This window comes from Plectrocnemia conspersa, unplaced genomic scaffold (genome assembly GCF_051122295.1).
Source record: "Plectrocnemia conspersa isolate PC_06_02 unplaced genomic scaffold, ASM5112229v1 ptg000008l, whole genome shotgun sequence".
NCBI classification, from domain to species: domain Eukaryota; kingdom Metazoa; phylum Arthropoda; class Insecta; order Trichoptera; family Polycentropodidae; genus Plectrocnemia; species Plectrocnemia conspersa.
Genome location: NW_028277172.1, coordinates 21,460,061 through 21,481,951, shown reverse-complemented (window position 1 = coordinate 21,481,951; position 21,891 = coordinate 21,460,061). Strand labels below are relative to the sequence as shown.

General features: G+C 27.4%; 1 protein-coding gene across 4 annotated transcripts in view; it reads right to left on the bottom strand.

Annotated features, from left to right (window-relative positions):
• Window positions 1-14,725, bottom strand: part of hth (Meis homeobox homothorax) — a 533,594-nt gene extending 518,869 nt beyond the window's left edge. For all 4 annotated transcript variants that reach the window (XM_088189405.1, XM_088189407.1, XM_088189406.1 and 1 more), the window contains exons 1-3: window positions 14,275-14,725; window positions 5,204-5,433; window positions 2,547-2,688 (exon numbers count right to left, since the gene is read on the bottom strand). In XM_088189405.1, the coding sequence (XP_088045531.1) occupies window positions 2,547-2,688; window positions 5,204-5,433; window positions 14,275-14,289 (387 nt within the window). In that variant the 5' untranslated portion in view covers window positions 14,290-14,725. The remainder of the gene's footprint in view (window positions 1-2,546; window positions 2,689-5,203; window positions 5,434-14,274) is intronic.
• Between the last annotated feature and the right edge of the window lie 7,166 nt (window positions 14,726-21,891).

Genomic DNA, 21,891 nt, shown 5'->3' with positions numbered 1-21,891 from the left:
TAGAATAACGTTTGATTATATAATAAATTTTGTTAACTGCGATAACTCCATGCTTATCGCAATAGAAAACGTATATATATTTGACATGTTTGATAACACGCTTTCGATTAAATAATTAATACAAAATGATTTGCCGCAATTGAGAACTGTTGATCTATTTTTGACAGCGCAGTCTTTACCTCACGTTTTCGAATTCGATCACGTCGTGGCAATCAAGATTTAAATGCCATAAATCAGCGGTTTGCAACTATTTTTTCTAGTAACGGTTTGTTGTCGCTTTCAGCGCTCAATCGTCGGTAATTTTTCACTCGCGATTTTTTTGCGGCACATTAGGTTTATATATATTTTTTGCACTTCCATCGACACAGCATTAAGCCATTTCGCGCTACGCATCGAAACGCACCGCCGATCGAACTAGGTAGTATTGCTCGTGTAGCGATGAACAGTTATAAACCGGCGGACCGGTCCCTTTTATATATTACATACACACGCATAGTATATGGTGTATAAAGGGGAATTTTAACAATTTACAGAGGAGTATCTCTTTGACGTGGCGAATAAGGCCGCGGAAAAAAGCTGGACTTGCGCGCGAGAGAGACGATCTTCTGAGGTGACATCGAAAATGGCATGGCCACGTTCAAAAACAGGTATTCACTCACGAGGTCGGCAAATTGGCCGCGTGTGACGAGACCACGATGGAGTCGAACATTGCAACAAATCGACATCGTATGGCTGTATATACGAAACGCCGGTTTGGGAGGAGGAAATATGCGACAAAGTATCGAAAATTGAGTTTTTTGCCAGAAGCAATGATTTGGGAATTCTTGATGGTTCGACTTGAGAAATAAATGGAAATTACAATGGTTATGGCACGAATATATATTATGGCAAAAACATCAGCACTTAATCATTAGATTCGTATGCTTTCAAGTACAGACTAAGCATACGGAATACATGCAATATGTTTGCCTGTTTGAGTATTTATTTTTCAATGTGTGTGTTTGACAATATAGACAGATGCAACCGCCAATAAAACACCTTTGCATTCGTACAGAAAAGGTTACTGAACACATTCACAGCATCCCTTAAAAGTGCATCGTTCGTGGTGTTAGATAAGGGAAGATCGTTTGTTGTATGGCGCGGCGAATAGCTTTACATTTATTGCGATACAGGGTTGCGAAAATTGTATTACTAATAATGAATATATAAATAAAAATGATCTAATCTTAATACTATTGACAAGGTGTTGTCAAATAAGACAAGTGTTTACGATGTATTTGTTTGCGAATTAAAGCTAAAAATATCGTATCTAGTCAATCACGAAATGTATAGATAGATAGATGTATATCGATTTGTTTTTTTAAACTTTATTTATAAAGCGATTTTTTTACAATATTTAAATCAGTATTATTCAGAAAGATCTTAATTAGTTATAAGCATAATATAAAATTAACGAAACGATCGTCAGCCCTGTCAAATAGCGTCACAAACATACCAGACGTGCACGCACCAAAAAACAATCCCGTAAAGACAGATAGGGGAGTTTGGCAACCCTCATTTAAACGCGCGAAGGGTAGGGGATGTAAATTTGCTTACTTATTCATTATTTAAACCTTTTAAATGTTTACGTCCTTTTCGTGTAAGCGCGAGCACACACACATACATACGAACTGTGGGGGGTTCAAATTTAAAATAGATTCTAACCCTTCGCTGTGAGCGAAAATCGAACTTTAGCACAAGGGGTTAAGTTTGAAAATCGTACGATATATGGACGCGTGATTTGTGACGTTATGTGCTTTCAAATCTGTGGACCCTATAAATAAACACTGGCGAAATGGTTGTACCGTTTGTTTTGAATTTTGCGGCTGCTTGAACACTTTTTGACTCTGAACCTCGAGTGGTTTTGGTAGAAACGCGCCCCCGTTTCGGACCCTGATCGTCCCCAGAGATGCTTTCAATTGAAGACATATTTTTTCCATTATAATATCTGAATGATAGAGCTTATACTGCATGACATTTTTAATTTTATAAATAAATATATAAAATGTCAATATTTAAACAATATCTAATCATGTTGTATACCTGACATTTAGCATTGATTAAAACATATTTTTCGTAATCAATAGCGATAGTGTTAAGACCCCTTTGGACCGATGGTTCGTCCAGATAAAGCGTTATATTTGACAGATATCTTGTATTTATCGATAATGTAATATTTATCAATCGAAAAATAAAATTAGAATTGTTCCGCGGGCAGTCAGACGAGCAGCGTCTGTGTAATTGCGGCGTTAAACGGTTAACGTCGGCACAATAACAAAAGGGTTAACATTGAAAACTTGGCTCGGATATCGCAGCATGAGCTCCATTGCTCTCCGACTGGGAAGCTGTGCGGATCATTGGTCCCATTCGAATGAATGAGCTTTGAAATTGTTATCCGATGATGCTTTGATAGTACAATGCGATGAAAAAATGTATTTATGTATTATGCGATAGGCGCTGCCGCGCTATGGCTTATAATCTTATAAGTAATGCGTATGGACTTTTACCTGTTTACTGAAGACTGCTATGTCCTCGTTGAAGGACTCTGAGGAGCAAACATCGCCACCGGCCACTCCGGGATCGCGTGGCGTGCACGTGGCCAACTCGCACTTTTCAAAGATAAGCGCGAGAAGAGGGAACAGGGGATGTCTGCAATGAAAATATAAAAATTAAGAACAATATATTATAATATAAGTACATTTAAATAAATTATTGTTCCAATAAACGAATTATTTTTCACTGTTCTGAGCAACGCGCACTCGCTTCCGCTCTCTCGCACCTAATCAATTCGTTTTATGTGACAATTATTTTATATATTGTCTAAAATTAGAATAAGATTTCCCTCAATTTAAAAATATATTGAACTTAAAAATAAAACATTGAAATATTGTTGCACATTATATATATTTTACTCATTTAGCAATGACATATGTTGCAATTAAAATGTATTTATAAATGTATTGCCTAAGTCGCATAATGTGCAGAATTTAGATTGATACTAATATCAATCTAAAGATATTTTAAATTGCCTTTGAAATAATACTGAATCATCTTAATTGCTATATTTAATAGGTATTAAAAATGGGCGTGTATTTTAAGAGATATGTGCATACTTTGTTCCATAAAACGGATTATTTGTACATTTATGTAAGGTAAATCTTCGATTGCAGTGTTCACAGATAATCTGATAAATGCGCAAACAATCCGTTTTATGGAATAATTATTCAGTATATGTGTTTACTTAAAATGTGTTATTACAATAATCTATTAATTTTAAAATAAAGATATAATGAAATTAATTATTTACCTAATATTTCATATGCAACATTTTAATTTAACAATGTAGAGTTAAATTGTATATCAAAATATTTGTAATCAAATAATGGAAGCACAATATTTTTAAAATAATTATTTATATTTGATATTTAACAATTATTATTATGCAATATTATTAAATTATTTGTAATCAATTACAAATTCACGTTAACTTTAAAAATTTAATGTTTGACATTAAAATTGAAAATGTAAATTTAAGTAAATTATCTAAAAATATAGAGCACAAAGAATTGAATTATTATATATATATACAAATAAAATACAAACAATAGAATTAATATATACATAATTTAAATACACAAACAATTGAATTAATATTAAATTTAATTGTTATATTTGAAATATCAGATAAATAAGCATTTGCATTATTAATGACTTTATTTTAAAATTAATAAATTAAATCTACATTTTAAAAGTTTAAGTGAAAAAAAATATTTTTATTGATTACAAATAGTTTAATAGTATTGCATAATAATTGTAAAATAAAATTATACAAATAATTATTTTCGTTTCTCATATCCGTACTTTTAGATTATTTACTTAAAAATGTAGATTTAAATCTGGCATTATTTAAATAAATTATCTAAAAATACAGTCGTTAAATTGAATAGTTAAAGAAATATTTTCATTAGTGATTACAAATAATTGAACTAAAGAACATATAATTTGACTACATTGTATATGAAATATCAGGTAAATAATTAATTTAAGTATTTTTAAATTTAGCTATATAACTAGCTATAATGTAATAAAATATCTTTAGATTGATAATAGTATCAATTAGTTTTGGCAACTTTTTCATCAAGTGTTATGCTTCGTAACTTAAAAATCACTTGTTAGAAAAACAAATAGCAGACAATAAAAAAAAATATTTAGACAATGTTTCATTTGCAACACTTTTTTTAAAAAATACTTTAATACATAAAATATAAATATATAAAAAAAAAAATTTTTACTTTGTGTACACATTAATTTTTAATTAAACTATTATAAAATACCAATTTTCAAGAAAAATACATTTTATATGCAACAACAGAGATTGAACTATTTACATTTTAAAACCATATAAATATAATAATCATATTAACATAAAAAATACATTTTAATGTAAATCATAGTCATAAATAAAATAAAAAATACAAATTATATAATAAGGAAAGAACGATTGGCGGTCCAAGATATACAGATTAATTTAGAACTATGGAAATGTCTCTGAAAATAAATATCAAATAAATTAAATTATGGAAAAAGATAATAAAAAAATCAGCAAATCATTTTTGGATCGTCTTTTGAAAAAAATATTTAAGATAATAGTCATGAAATTATATTTGACATAAATATTATTAAATTGTTTAATAAACTAAAACTTTAGTTTAACGTTAGTGATATAAACAAATAATACCTTGCGAGGGATATGAGGAAAGTAAAGTAAAGGAGAAACTTCTGCTGAAGTTTACATTCAATTTTGAATGGCAATAGCTTTATTTTTCACATAACTAATTAATAGGATCGACGAACCTTGTGAATCAAATTAAGAGGTGTCCAAAACATTTGTCAAAAGGCTGTCTGAAACTGCACGTGTAGCAGGACTTCTTTAATGTTTGATTCAAGAAAGTCATTCTTATGTTTTCAGTTCATGTTGAAGAATAAATAAAGGAGTGTTCTAAAGGTATGGGTTAATTTTAAAATAAAATGTTTTTTGGACTTACTATCTCTACTTTTCTATATCCCTCGTTACAGTGCTACTTTATGAGGCAAAGGAACGCTCCGTTTTAGTAGACAAGCGCTTGTTTTTGAGTTTATTTTCTAAAAATCAAGATGTACTCACCCGTATATGGCGTCTTTGTCCCTTTTGTGGACATGTGGCTCGGCGGCCATGACGTGGTTGGGCACCGGCGAGACATGGTTGGTGGGCGCATAGTGCATGGCGGCGGCGGCGGCCGCAGCCGCGGGGTGCGGCACGTGAGGCACGTGGTGTGCCCCCAGAGGCAGCGCCCCCCGATGGGGCTCGTACATGCCCCCGCCCTCCAGGTACCCGCCGTGCAGGCCCTCGTCGTACTGAAGTCGAAACGAAAGGCGATTAATCAAAAAGCTCACGTCGAACGCTAAAAGCTCCGATGAAATGCGACGACGACGACGACGACTACACTGCTGCTTCTCTGTGCATTACTTTATTTTTAAAATTATTTTAATCGACCCGTAAATCAATTTAAAGTAATATTAAAACCGAATTTATTGTTCATAAATATTATTTCACACGTTCGCTCCGTAAATAAATGTCAATCAACTTCAATCAGTTCAACGTGATCGATATGGACTATTAAAATTATAAAAGCTTCATATAATCAACTTTCGTTTGATGAATACGCCTTTGATGTACGATATGTTCGTAAATACAGTGTAAAAAATATTTTAATTCAACCACTGTGTCATGAAAATGCATTTAAATCGTTGAAGCAATTGCTTTTTTAGCCATTTAAAATCATTTTTATCGTTACAAAAATAAAATTCCAATCATACTAATTTTATAAATTAAAAAAATTACGTAGAAAATTTATTTGATTGCTTATCCCGAAAAATTCGCGTTTTGTGCTTTTTATTATTTTACAGAGTAATATATAAAAATATGCTAAGATAGATTTAGTTAATAAATTTGTTACAAAACGCTTTTTCCTCTAAGAATTTTTGATTAAAATCTGTTATCGTGACTTTAAAAATCATTAAATTGCATATTTTTATTTTAACTATGTATATTTCTGTATTCTTAAATTTGTAATAAATGTTTATATAAATAATATTAAGATATGTAATTTGACCGAAATAAAAAAAAATCTCCAGAAAAGACTATAATTTTTTTTGTATATTTAATAAATATGTTACACTTAACTTTTTTTCTAAACTTTGTTTAATCTCATATAATCAAAAGATTACTGTACCATAATTCTACAATATAATATATACATATGTATATAACATAATTTTGTAATATAAATATTTTTTCTATAGGATCAATATTAATTTTAAATGTTTGAAAAGCCGTTATTTTTAAACTAGCTTAGCCAGGATACAAATAATATAAATTCGAATTAAAAGCGGCAGTTAACAATATTATATATCAAGAAAAAACGGTTTTTCTCAAATATTTATTTCCATGAAATTTTTGCATGTAAAAGCTCGATCATATGATTAAAACTACCCCTATTATCGATTTTTTAATCACAAAACTTCTATATCATCTGCACCATTATACAAAAAATACAGGTTTATAAATAAGTTATTCTTATAAAACATGCTTTATTCATTATTTTATTACTTTTTATTTAATAGAATAATATTTTTTAAGACATTTGAAAAACCACCATTTTAAACATGATGAAATATATGAAGGACGATTTTGACTAGTGTTTATTATAAAACTGACGAAAATTTTTGTGTACATATATCAAAGTCTGATTAAAACTACGTAAATATCACTTAGCAATTCAGACATATAATTTGTGTACAATACAAAACAAATCTCTAGGAAAAGTCTGCTAAAATAGATTTTTAGTTATTAAGTATGCATTTTATATGAACAATATTTATGGAGTTACAGATTTTTAAATTATTGAAAAATCGCCATTTTGAAACAAGAACATTTACAAAAACATTTTTTTATTTAAAGCTTAATACAAATTAGATCGCAATAAAAAACAAATCTCCCGGAAAAGGCCGCTAAAATATATTTGTAATTAATAAGTATAATTCTTTTCTCTGTAGGATTAATTTCAACGAAGTTTGCTAATGGAGCCAATATATTTACAATTGTTCAATTTTAATCTTATTATTGTTTTAAAAATTAAAACTCATTAATATAAATTTGTTTTAAAATCTCATATACTGTAATTTGACCACAATATAAAACATATTTCCCGGAAAAGGCCGCTAAAATATATTTATGATGTAATAATTTTTATACTCTCTTCCTTTTTCTCTAGGACTAATATTAATGAAGTAACAGATTTTTAAAATTTTTAAAAAGTCGCCAATGTAGCCAATATTTTTGCAAGGACTCTTTTATTATTGTTCAATTTGATTCTTATTATTTTAACAATATAAATTTATAATTTTACCACAATACAAAACACATCTCCCGGAAAAGGCCGCTAAAATATATTTTTAGTTAATAAGTATGGTGTAATAATTGTTATACTCTTTTCCTTTCTCTCTAGGACTAATATTAATGAAGTAACAGATTTTTAAAAAGCTTAAAAATTCGCCAATGTAGCTAATATATTTGCAAGGACAATTTTATTATTATTTAATTTAATTCTGATCATTTTAACAATATAAATTTATAATTTTGCCACAATACAAAACAAATTATATAAGTTTGATGTCAATCTGATTAAAACTACATCAAACATCGTTTCTTTTATAATAGTGAAATATTATTAATATTATAAATAAGTTATAAAACATTTTATGCTTCTAGTTACATTTTTTTTATTGAACATAGCTGAGATATTAATCTGCTTTTTATCCAGAAAAGTCAAACTACAGTAGTTATCATGTCATTAAAAATTATTATATCTCATATATATATTTGTAGATATATTTTAAATGTATATGTAAATTAAAATATATTACACAAGTAAATTATTATTTATATATATTTTTTTTATTTAAAATTAAATAATACCAAAACAATGTTTTTAATGGTAAATATTTATAAGAAATATCTATGCTTCTGAATTTATACATCTCAAAAAAATTAAAATATAATTTGATCAAAAAAGACAATATTATTTATATTACATTATCCAGCGGATCTATGATATTAAAGTTAAATTTGATGTTACAGCGGATATATTTTGATCGTATTGAATATCCTACAATTTATTATATTACATATTATGGATAGCTACCGTATAAGAGGCATGTATGCGGTAAACCAGTTATAAAGCGCGATCCAATGCGGGTCGCCTTCTAATTTTAGGGTATTAATTAGTTAAATTGCTCGGTAGCTGCGATACAACTCGAACTTGTTCGATGTGTAGCTTTCTAAAAATTGAGTATGTATTAAGAAGAATCTTCCGGGATTAGAATTGATATATAACAAAAGCTTCGGTATCTCGCGGCTCGATCGGGCACTCGTCTTCTTCTTAAAAGGATGACGGCTTTTAAAAAAGTTATAACAAAACCGTCAGGCCATCAATTTCGATGACGTGGCGATTTTTGGGCGGCGAAATAACTATGGTACAATTAATCGATCTGCGTTTGTGGCTCGCCATGGCCAGGGGGCTCCTCTACAAAGTAAACATCTGACGATTAATATCTTTAAATAATATCCCTCTATTATCGGTGGCCTTTTATTATACGTGGAACATGACTGGGAGTGGTGCGATTGACGGCTACACCGGTTCAATATTTTATATAAAATAGTTTGCTAATAAAAATATTTTAAAAGCTCGCTAGAAATAAAAATTATTCACTGGATCTAATCCGTCGGAACGAAACAAAATGGCGTCGCGCGTAATAATTTGACAGACTTCCGACGGCTCAATTTTATTACTATTGTTAATAATTAAAGTATGCACACTCGAGAGGATCCATCACACGTTTCAATAATACACAACAAACGCTTTAAGCACATACATTGGTGTGCATCTCGAATTGGCAAGCGTGAATGATGAATGGCAACCGTAGCGAATTCGCCATTCATTCCGAAAAAAATTACGTGAAAATTCATAATAACTGAATCTCTTATGGATGTGCTTTTTATTAAAAATAGATATTTTTACAAGCACGTCGGGTATTATGTATATATATATTTACTACTAGGCACATTTTGTTTCATCCGAAAGAGGACGTCCGGCATCTGACAGAACAATCTCTCTCTCTCCACCAAAAAGTTCGTCCCACGACGTAAATTATGGTGAAAATCTCGCTGATGGCTCGATATGTACACACACGGGCGTATTTGCAATATTACAATATAAAAGTTTAATAAATAACATAAAAAATAGCATACAGTCACGCCTTATCGTTCATTTTTTGCTAAACGATGGGCGTTTGTGCGGAGGTAGGACTGACCAAAATATAAAAATTATCGTACAAGGTACTAAATTTCAATATGCTTATGTGCAATTAATAATATAAATAATAATAACAGTTGATCAATTTTTTCAATTAAAACTCATCGATTGTATAAATCAAATAGGCGGATCAATGTATATTTTTATTGACTCTCTCTCTATTGCATTATATAATGTAAGTGTTCATTTATATAAATTATTAGACCACTTAATTTTAAAAGAATTGCATATATTTTTACCGTCGCCTCTGATATTTTTATTTCTACCTGCTTTATTTTATTTTAATTATTCTATTTACTTCCACTAGAAATAAAATTCAACAATCACTACACCATCGTTATTTTTATTTATCGCCTATTTATTTATTTGATAAATTGAGCAACAGTGCCACAATTTTTTTTAAAAGCACAAATTAGCCGTAATTATTTTTAATTTAACGTCAACCGTTTTTATATTTTACACTGTTACTTATATATTTTTATTGAACAGTTATTGTGAGATATGTGTGAATATTTTATTTAGCGTTTCTACAAGTTTACGATTTTTAATGCCAATTCGCTTTTATAGCTATGTATTTATATTATAGCATTATAACACGTCGTTTAAATAATAATAGCATTGATGAATAACATAAACTCTATATCCGGCGGCAAGCACACATAAAACGCATTGTATATATTTTTATTATATTATTATAAAATGAATAGATAATTGACGTTGTAATTGACGCTGTTTTTTTTTTTTAAGAAATGCTAAAATATGAATATTAATCGGCGATAATCAACATTTTTGGACTGTGTCGGTTAGATTCCTTAGCCGAATTCCCCCTATATCTACCGGTCTAAATCTAGAGAAGTATTCATAAACGGTCCGAAATTACTATCGGCCGACTGAGACTAGTATTAATTGGTAGTTGCAATCATTGAGGAAAGAATTCAACATGTAGACGTATACAATAATGGCAGAAATATCTCTGGATCTCTGAATTTATAATTTATCCGCTTTGCGGAAAGTGTTTACAGAACGTCTCAAATCCGACGGTTGGGAAAATCTTACGCATTTTTTTCATTGTACGAAAAATAATTGCAATCACACACCACAACTGCTATAAATTAGTTCTATAATAAGCTTTAGTAGCGTTGCGGCCGACGGACGCGACATCTTAATAATCTCAGATTTTATACAATCTGATCAACATTTTTTTGATAGAGTCACACTCGGTGAATTCTACTAGATCTACTAGAGTTGTAATTCCACAATTTAATTTTATACAACTCTTCGTCAACCCTACAGATGAGAACAATTGGAGAGCAGTTGCGGGATGCGGGCGCAATTCGGATGCGGCAATTGGGCGCGTAACGATCGACAGTGCGTTTAGAAAGTTATTTACGCCGATTAAACTTTTTACATTCGAAACGATGCATATTTATTTATATATTCAAAACGGACATCACGTTTTAAGCTTATAAATAAAGAACGCGTCGCACAGGAGGTCCGTGATTTGTATTTTATTATCTCAAGAGAATCCTTATTCTGTGAAGCGTTCAGTTATGAGCAATTTTGAGATTAGTTTAGGATCGTAAAATTTATGAAGGACCATCAATTAAAAGGGTCTTAATTTTATTTTTTACTATCTCAAATGACGCAATAAAACTGATGTAAATCAAATTAAGTATCAACATTCGGGATAATGAGATTGTGACAATATATTTTTTAACTCTCCTGCTATTTGAGTTAAATGAAATGTAAGTAGCTTATCTGAAATTTTATCAATAGAGAATAGAGATAAAACTATAACTTTAAATTCTATGCACTAAGTAATATTGATAAAATTAAACCACAAGTCTTTAATAATTTATTTAATAACAACAATAATATGTAATTTAAAACTGATCATATTGAATTATAAGTATTATTATTAGGTTAACATTGTATATAAATGCTTAACTTTATTTACTTATGCGACGGATAATACAGTATGAATTATATTTAATTACAATTATTTTATAGCTTATAGTTAATAAACTGAAATATTTTTCTATAACCAATATATAATTTATTCTAAGGAATTATTTCCTGTTAAAAATAATTAATGCAATGATATGCAATATATTAATTTACTTTTAAAACGGATAGTATGTTCCAGTATTTATTATTAATTAGTTATAAATTGCTATATCAAAGATCATATTAAATAAACTGATAATTATATTATTTCATATAATAAATAAATTAAAGCACTGTATTACATTACATATTAAAGTTATGTGAAATTTAATGTAATGAAATATTTCATAAAAATAATTAATAGTTAAATTCAATGATATATAATAAACTTTATAAATTTATAGTATGTTCCATATTGATATTTTATTTTTATTGACTTGCACAAATTTTTGTTATATTGTTATTTTATAGCTCATGTTATAGAAGTTAAAAATAAGATATTTAAAGTTCTGTATCACAATAACTTTAATACAATGAAATATTTTAATAGAAAAATTAATAATTCAAGTCAATTATATGTAATTTTCATATATATAAAAATATGTTATGCTAAGCTTTATTAACTTATAGGATAGTGATAGTATGTTTTATATTGATATATATAAAATATTCATATTGTATTGCACATCTTTAGAATATTAGTTATATTGCTTTATATCATAGATGTTAAAAATAAATTATTTAATGTTCTGTATAACATAAAACGTAAGTAGAATTCAATATAATGAAATATTACTAGTCAAAGTCAATATGTAGTATACATATAAATAAAAATATATGATAAACTTTATTAATGTGATATGTTCTATATTGATATATAATTAATATTTTTATTATATTGCACAACTTTAGAATTTTATATATATTGGTATTTAACAGCATCATATTTTTTTCATATCATAGATATTAAAAATAAATTATTTAAAGTTCTGTATTACAACAAACTTATGTAGAATTTAACATAATGAAATATTTCATTAAAGTAATTATTACAAGGCAAAGTCAATGATATGTAATATATGTACATATATATAAAAAATATGTTGTGCTAAACTTTATGTGACGGATGTGATAGTATGTTCCATATTGATATATAATTAATATTTTTATTGTATTGCACAACATTTTTTCATAACATGATGTTAAAAATAAATTATTTAAAGTTCTGTATGAAAAATTATATATTATGATGAACTTTATTAACTTATAGAATGGATGGAATAGTATGTTTCATATTAAATGAAAATTATTATTTTTATTGAATTGTATATCTTTAGTATCTTGGTGTTAAAAAAAATATTAAAAGTCTGTATCACAATAAACTTACGTAGAATTTAATGTAATGAAATATTTCATAAAAATAATTATTAGTAGTCAATGATATGTAATATACATATAATTTTTTTATTAATATGACTTATAGGATGGATGTGATAGTATGTTCCATATTGATACATACTTGTTATATTTATTGAATTGCATAGCTTTAGTATTTTAGTTATATATTTTTTCATATGAGATGCTAAAAATAAATTATTTAAAGTTCTGTATCACAACAAACTTATGTAGAATTTAATGTAATGAAATATTTCATTAAAATAATTACTAGATAAACTTGCTAAACTTATAGAATGGATGTGATATTGAATTGTATCTCGTAAGTATTTTAGTTTCATATTTTAAATTGTTATTTTATAGCTCAGAATAAATATACTGATAATTATAGTTTTTCATACAATGTATGTTAAAATAAATCACAAAAAACTAATGTAGATTTTAATATAATGAAATATTTTATAAAAATAATTACTAGTTATACTTTGATCAGCTTTATATATTTATATGACGATGTGCTAGTATATTTTATATTGATTTGTGTATCTTTAGCATTTGGTTATAAATTGTTATTTTATGGCTTATATTAATTAAACTGATTTTATAGAATAATATAATGAAATATTACTAGTTATTCATTTTATTAACTATAGGATAGATTCCATATTAAATTATAAATATTAATTATTGGTTTGTTTATCTTTAGCACTTTAATTATACATTCTAAATTTATATTTTTAAGCACATTATTGCATATAAATGCTTAAATGAATTATTGAAAAAGTGTTGCATTACAACAAACATGTGTAAAATTTATTTTGAAGGATTATTATAAAAAACTAATTTACGTATAAGACGGATGTGATAGTGTGTTTTATATTGAATTGCAATTATTGTTATTTATTGATTTGTGTATATATTTATACAAAAATTAAGAACTCACGGTAAATAAACTGAATCCTATTTTGTCATATCGCATCATTGCATATAAATGCTCTAAATAAATTATTAAAAAATACTGTTACAAAAAACTTATGTAGAATTATTATTGATATATATGTACATAAAAATATTTTTTTATATAAACTTTATTAATTTATAGGACGGATGTGATCCATTGCTATGTAAAATTTATTTACCTACAAAATTGTAGCGGTGCTATATTTTCCCCTAACTATAGCATCAATATTGTTACAATTTTATTTATTTATAGGAAGGATGCTAGTATGTTTATGTTTTAAATTAATTTTATATTTTTTTTTATGTCAGTATGAAATTACTGATATGTATATTTATGAGTTTTTGTATAAAATTAGCAATGATTGGAGCTTTATTTTGTAATTGGTTGTCGATGAAGATACAGTTTATTGTTTGTATTATTTTGATGTCAAATGTCACATATGTCAGATCGCGGAGTTTTCACTATTATAGCACAGATATTTTCGGTCGTCACATTTCACCGCGCATCCGGCGTACGTACCCTGGGTTGGGCCATGTGTGCCGCGATCGGTCCGCGGGCCGCAATCGCGGTCCCGCTAAGCACCCCTGCACTAAAAACACTCACTCACAGGCACTGCACTCGATTCGGATATAAGAGAGCGGACGGGATGCGCGCGCGTCAATAGGTGTTTTAATAATAATATAATAATAAGAACGACGATTATATTATAATAAAAAAAAAGTATCAAGTCGCGGTCGCGGCTAGCTGCCCGCGGCCGACGGCTCGGGCCGTAGCGGGTGCATATCCGCCACAATTTGATATATTGTTGATGTACGCGGTATCGCGGGAATGGGCGAGCGATCGCGTCACCGTCGCGGGACGGCGCTGCTCGTCACTTCGTCACTCGGGCCGCATGTCGTCGCGACGGCGAAGAAGCGCCGGCTGAGCCGGAGTGTCGCGGCCCGCGAAGCTCGGCGGTCGTGTGCGGACTGCGGACGGGCAGCGGCTCCGGGGCCGCCTTCCTGGCCACGCCCCGCCCGAAGGCGGGCTTCTGCGCCCTTCCGACCAATTGCCGAACTGGCACCGCCCTTTATTTCCCCCCACTATACGGAACGAGAGCGAGCGCCAGTCGAGCCGCGGCAGTCGCAGCCGTCAGTGCGCCGTGCACGCCGGGCACTTGTCTCTTATAACGACGCTATCCGTGCGACGAAATCATTTTCACATTATGATAGACAAGCGCCCGTTTGTGTGTTGTCTCGTCGTCGAAAAATGCAATCATTATATGTTTTCACAGTGCGACGAATGCGCCACGCGACGCTGCTGAGGGTCGTCGGAGGGGGTGGTGCGCACCCCCGAGCGTGAACTTGAACTGCGCACCAAAAACGTCAAAATAACGCGCGCATACAAAACGTGTATTTATTTATAAACAAGATCATATCGACGGTAATATATTTAAAGTGTAAAGTCGTCGATACTGAATTTCATTATATTAGCATCTCAATACAAATTACTACATAAAATAGTAATGTTTTAAAAATAATTTATATCAAAACAAAATTTATTTTAGAACCTTTAAATATACAAATTATACAATATAAAGAAGACTAGAAGATTCCTCGATAGCTTTATAGTTTATAAGTTTTCCACATAGTGTATTATATTTGCTTGTTGAAGATCTTAAAAGTGCTATATTAAATTGCTCATAAGAAAAGATTATATCGTGCTATGTTTTATGCTGTAATGACGACGTTTGTTATCTAAAGCAAATCTATTTTGCGTATCTTATATATAAATTTTGTTTAGATGATATTACAATTATTATCTCTATATACGATTCGTCGCTAGTAATGAAATTTTAATACTATTTCATATGTTAAGGATAACTTATTGTGTTTTTGATAAAATTTACGTCACAATATGTTGATTGTTATTCCCCGTTATAAAGATACCGCTAAAATATTTTTTTATTTAACATTCTGTACAACCTTTTTGTACTCTTAATATTAATGGAGTTTACAGATTTTAAAAATATTTGAAGAGTCACTATTTTCTAAATATGACGGATCATTCTGACTGAAGAAGTTCTATATATATATACCTACATATAATCTGATTAAAACTACGGCATTTATCGTGTCTTTTTATTTTTAAAATATAAATTAATTTTTTTTAATATTGACATTCAATGGAACATTTTTATATTATTATTTATTTATCTAAAATCGCAACAACAGATCAATCTTGCTAAAAAAAATCAGAAAAAGCTTGATACAAATCTGATTAAAACTACAGCAGTTATCGTGTCTTTTTATTTCTATAATACATATTTTTGAAATATTATTAGTATAAACATATGAAATGAAACATTTTTGTATTTTTATTTATCTGAAATCACAACAACAGATCTTGCTAAAAAAAAATCAGAAAAGTTTGATGTTAATCTGATTAAAACTACGGCGGCTCTCGTCTTTAAAATCATTTTTCATCTCTAGGATTTATTTAAATGGAATTAGATTTTTTTAAATAGCTGTTATTTTTAATTTAATTACAAATAAAGCAGTTATATTAAAATTAAATAAATATGAAGATAAACATTTTGGTTACAAGGGTAGGACTATTTAAAATAAGTAATTCTAGCTGAGAATAATATTCAGTTTTTAATTTTTACTTTTTTTCTCTTGGATTTATTTTAATAGAGCCACGTTTTTTATTATTAGCCGTTATTTTAAAATTGAATAAAATAAGAATAAATATATAGATAAACAAGTTGGTTAAAAGAGTAGAATTATTTAAAATAAATAATTGTAGCTGAGATTATAATTCTACATTAAAAATAATATTTCGATTTTTATCTTTTCTTTTTATTCGTGAATATCCGCTATTGTAAAATTAACAAGAGTAGAATTATTTAAAATTATAATTTTACACTAAAAATAATTTTTCGTTTTTAATCTTTACTTTTTTTTCTCAGATTTATTCTAACAGCAGCACATTTCTTTTCAATAGCCGTTTTTTAAAAATAGAATTAAAATAAAACCTAATAAATATTTAGATAATAATTTTGGTCACGAGTAGAATTATTTAAAATAAATAATTCTAGCTGAGATTACAATTCTACACTGAAAATATTATTTCGTTTTATATCTTAACTTTTTTCTCTCCCGGTTTTATTTTAACAGCAAATTTTTTTTTTTGAATAGCCGTAATTTTAATATTGAATAAAAATAATATACAAATAAACATTTTGGTTACAAGGATAGTGTCATTAAAAAAGGATTTTTAACGCTTAATTATACATTAAAAATATTATTTTATTTTGTTACATTTTTTTGAATAACTGCAATTTTGAAACTAATTAAAATAAAAGTAGATACATTTCATTTAAATATACATTTAATAATAATTAAATTATTATAAAGAAGTTTATTCAAGATATTTGCTATATTCATAAATAACGTTTTTAAATCACTGTTATATGTTTTTTCTTTCTGACTAATACTAACAAAGTCTAAAAAGCCGCAATTTTAAAACAATATCAAATAATAAAAAAATATTTGCTAAGACAATTTTTCAAAAAAGTTCTTCAATTCTTCAAAAAACAATATGCTTCAAAACTAATAGAAAAATGCCCTGAAACAGATATTTTAATAATAATTTTGCTATCAAACACGTTTTTCTTTACTATACATGTTTGAAAAGTCGCCATTTTAAAACAATACGGCGGATCAACTTATTCGATATATTTACAAGGAAATTTTTAGAAATAGTTTGATTAAAATTTGTGGTCTTCAAAAATAGTTTTACCTCAACAAAAATAAAAAAATAATCTATTATAGTACATTTTCAACTTCTGTAAAATACTTTTTTTCTTAACTGGTTTTAACTGAGTTTTGAACATTTAATATTTTTTAATAGATACCATTTTAAAACAAGATGACATACATATGGTAATATTTTAATAAAATGATGATCTGATAAAAAACTAAAGTATTGATATTGTATTTAATATACAGATAAATATGTTGATAGACAAAGAAGTTTTTAAATTCTGTTCCTATTACTAATAACAATATGTTTATAACCAATGGTAAATAATATTTTTAAAAAACCATCGCAAATCTACAGTTTCTTTATTTGCCATTATTATGTATTTATATATTCGAAGATAAAAGTAGACAAAAACCTTTACATAGTTTGACTATGTGAGGTATTATGCTATTTTATATTGAATAGAAAATAATAAACATGCAAATACATCGACGTAGTACATAAAACTTATTATGTATCAAATATATGACGCAAATAAAATATATTGTTATTAGGTATTAATCTAAAAATAAATATATCACGTTTCTTTGTATTGTATCTCAGTAAAATTATTTGATCTAATTTCCGGCGGCTTTTAATAAATGTTGCTTTTTTTATATTATTTATTTAAATATTTTTTAAATATACAGGAATAGAGAAATAAATACATAATTAAAATATTTGTACATAAATCTAATATTAAGTAAACACAAAAAACATTTCTTTGGCTGTAGATATTATGTATTATATTTAATATTAGCTCAACCTGTTCAAAAGCTGAATATATCAAAATAACACTTTTATTTACATGATAATTCACAGTATGTAAACTATTTATATTTGCATGTATAATAATCAATAATGCAAAATCGATACATTAAAAAAAAGTGAGTAATTTATTGTTAATATATATCAACGCTCGCCTTTTAACTTTCTCTCTACCAATTTGATTAAATTACTAGACTCAGGTGATTTAACAATTCAATTTTATTAATCATGATAATTTATAAGATGCCTATAAAATTAAAAAATACAGATTATTATAATTTATTGTGAAGATATGTCTCATTTGTATGCGAGGCGTTTTGTTTGGCTTTTTAATGTTAAAATGCAAACTTTTAATAATAAAATTTTCGCAACGGATTGTAGTGTAAAAAAAGTTATTTCGCAAAGATGTTTATTCTGCAATATATTGCATCTTGATAAACCGAATTCATATACATATTTAAAATTGAAAAGATTTAAATGCTGCACTCATAAATATTTACACGATTAAAGCGCGTCATAAATGAAAAATAGTATGTATCGTTTGTGTAATAATGGCACAGAACAAAATAGCTATGACGAAAGACCGAAATTTAATACTGTGTATTTATACAATCTGCGTGTATCTGACCGTTATCGTGATTATGACACAGTTAAGGGGGCATTGTTAGTTTTTTTTCCATAAACGATAGAATGACAGGGTATATTTACAAATCAATCAAAGACGTGACGTTCCTGTCACTTTTCAGTCACAGGGCAAGATAATAGTAATGCATCTTTGAGTGTATCGCAACATCGATTAACAAATTTGTGATTAATACGCCGATGTAAATAAAAAATATAACAAATCGATACAATTGTAAAAAATGTGCTTAATTGATGACTTAAGACGTCTCAATTGAAAACGACGACGCTGTGACAAATTGCATGCGAAAAATGCGCAATCGTAAATCAAGTCGACGCTCATAACGTAATACGTTATTTTGCGAATATCAATTACCGATTGAGCGTAAGGTGCGTTACTAAATGAGCATTTTTTTGCATTGTTCGGGACAGGTAAATTATATTTTGACTGTAAATCATAAGGTGAGAGTTTTGCAAACGAGGCGATAAAATTTTGCCGACCGAATCAACAGTTCGTCGATTGAGTTTGTTGAGGTTGTGGCGCCATCCGGTAGCGGATAGTTGAACTCGAATAAAGGTTCGAAGCTGAGATAAATTATTTTTATTGCCTATTCTTTTTTGACTATCAGTATTATGCATTACGTCAGTATAATTAAAAAAATAATCAGTAGCTATTTTGATGTAGGTCATTAAAATATAATTTTTAGTTAGTATAAATATACAAAACAATTTTGACCTTGATTAAAATCCGTAATTTGAAGTAGTTATTATTTACGAAAATTAATTAAACAATGAATGGTCAGTATAAATATATATTGTATATTATACGGTCAGTATTTATTTTTAATTTGAATAATATCCGTATTTTTATTAATGGAAATAATGATCAGTAGTATATGGATTTTGTAAGTATAAATAGCATAGTGATAAGTATAAATATTAAATAGTCAGTATAAATACTAGAAAATCAGTATTTATTTAATATTTATAATTATACAATTTAAGTTTTTTTAATGATAAATAGTCAGTAAAATTGAAATGAAAAATTCGTGTTAATATTATTTATATATGAATTGTCAGTAACCATGTCTTAAACTGTCTAAACTTTTTTTAAATGGTTCACAAAGCTTCATTTGCGATATAGCAACAATATCAAAACATGTCAGTATAAAATTACAAGTATGAAATACATGTTATAAAAATTGCAGATAGAAATAATTATAAATGGAAAGAATTACATAAGGAAAAAATTACACACTGCAGTAATTTTATATTCTCCAGTAGCATGTTAACCCTTTCGGTGTGCATATGAAATATTATATAAAAAGCGGAACCAAAAATGTATATTTTTTCATCAATATATTCTGATAAAAATAATTTCAGATTAAAAAATTGTTTTAAAAATATTTTTCAATTATATTAGCAATTCCTTACAATTACAAAAAAAAAAACATAAAAATAGGTTCAGAAGAAAGTATTTACAAAAAATAATAATACAAGATCTTATTTTTATAACGGTTAAATAAAGGGAATAAAATAATATTTTATTTACTTAAAATCATAGTCACAGTAAAATATATTTATGGAAAAAATATACAATTTTATCTACACTTTAAATATGTTATATGCACACCAAAAAAGTTATCTATGTTACTGAAGAATGTGAAATTTATTAGGTGTAATTTTTCTGTGTAATTTCAGTATATAACCATTTATTTTCTGATTTGAAGGATAAATAAATAATGATTATGATTTACTTATTAATAATTACAATAACCATATTTATTATTAAAATGCTTCCATTCAATTTCGCATAAATTTGTATTATTAATAAAATATTATACACCTGTTAAAGAAATCTAAGGATTGATAATATAATTGGTGGTAAAATTAGGGTCACAAATTAAATGGTCAGTTCCTTTAAAAATAAATAAATAATTACTTTTAAGTGATACGATCAGAAATATTTTTAATATACGACCAATTTCTTTATCATTATTTATCAGTATTTTTTTGACAAAACTTTTCATAACATTTTCATATTAAAATCATAATATTATTCATAGGATTATATTTAATATTTGTATACAAATATTTAATTTTCGAGTTTAAGTTAAAATAGCAATATTCAAGCAAATTACAGTCATTTAAATATATGGTCAGTATATTTAATAAATAATTCAATATTATTAAAAATTCTGTTTTATTGATCATTTGACAGAAAATACTGACTATTTATACTTAAAACAACCGATATTTAATTTGTTGTCATTTAAAAAAAAATAAGAAAAATAAATTATTAATATTAATTTATCAAATGTTATGGTCTTTTTTAAACCCATATAAATATATTCACTAACCATTTATTACAGTTGCTGAACATTTATTGAAACCAATGATAGTGTATTTAAATACCGTACAAAAACTGATTTTTATTTTCAATGTTACAACTATTAATAAATTTAATTACCAGAAAAAAATATTTAAATGAATTTTTATAGGTATTTTTTAGAAACCGACGGATGTTCAACAAATATACTTAACTATCAAATCATTTATTTTAAAAGCTATCCAATAATTGATCAAAACTAAATATTGGACGACTTTTAGCAACCAGATTTATTGTATTTACATGTTTTGCTTATAACTATTGCTTGTTGGAAAACGTTGAAAGAAATATTAACTAACAATCAAAATTATGTATTTTCTGAAATATATGAATAACTAATATTAACGTTTATTTAGAATTTTACTCAATATTTAAATGCTTACTGGTTTATATATATATATATATATATATAAAGACTTAACATGAATAAATTAAATTTTAAATTAAGTTACTGGTTTATATATAATGACTTAACAAGAATAAATTAATTACTAAGAGGAAGTATTAATTATAATATTTAATAAAAAAAGTTAAGAATGAAAAATGGTTTACGATATTTATATCTATTTAGT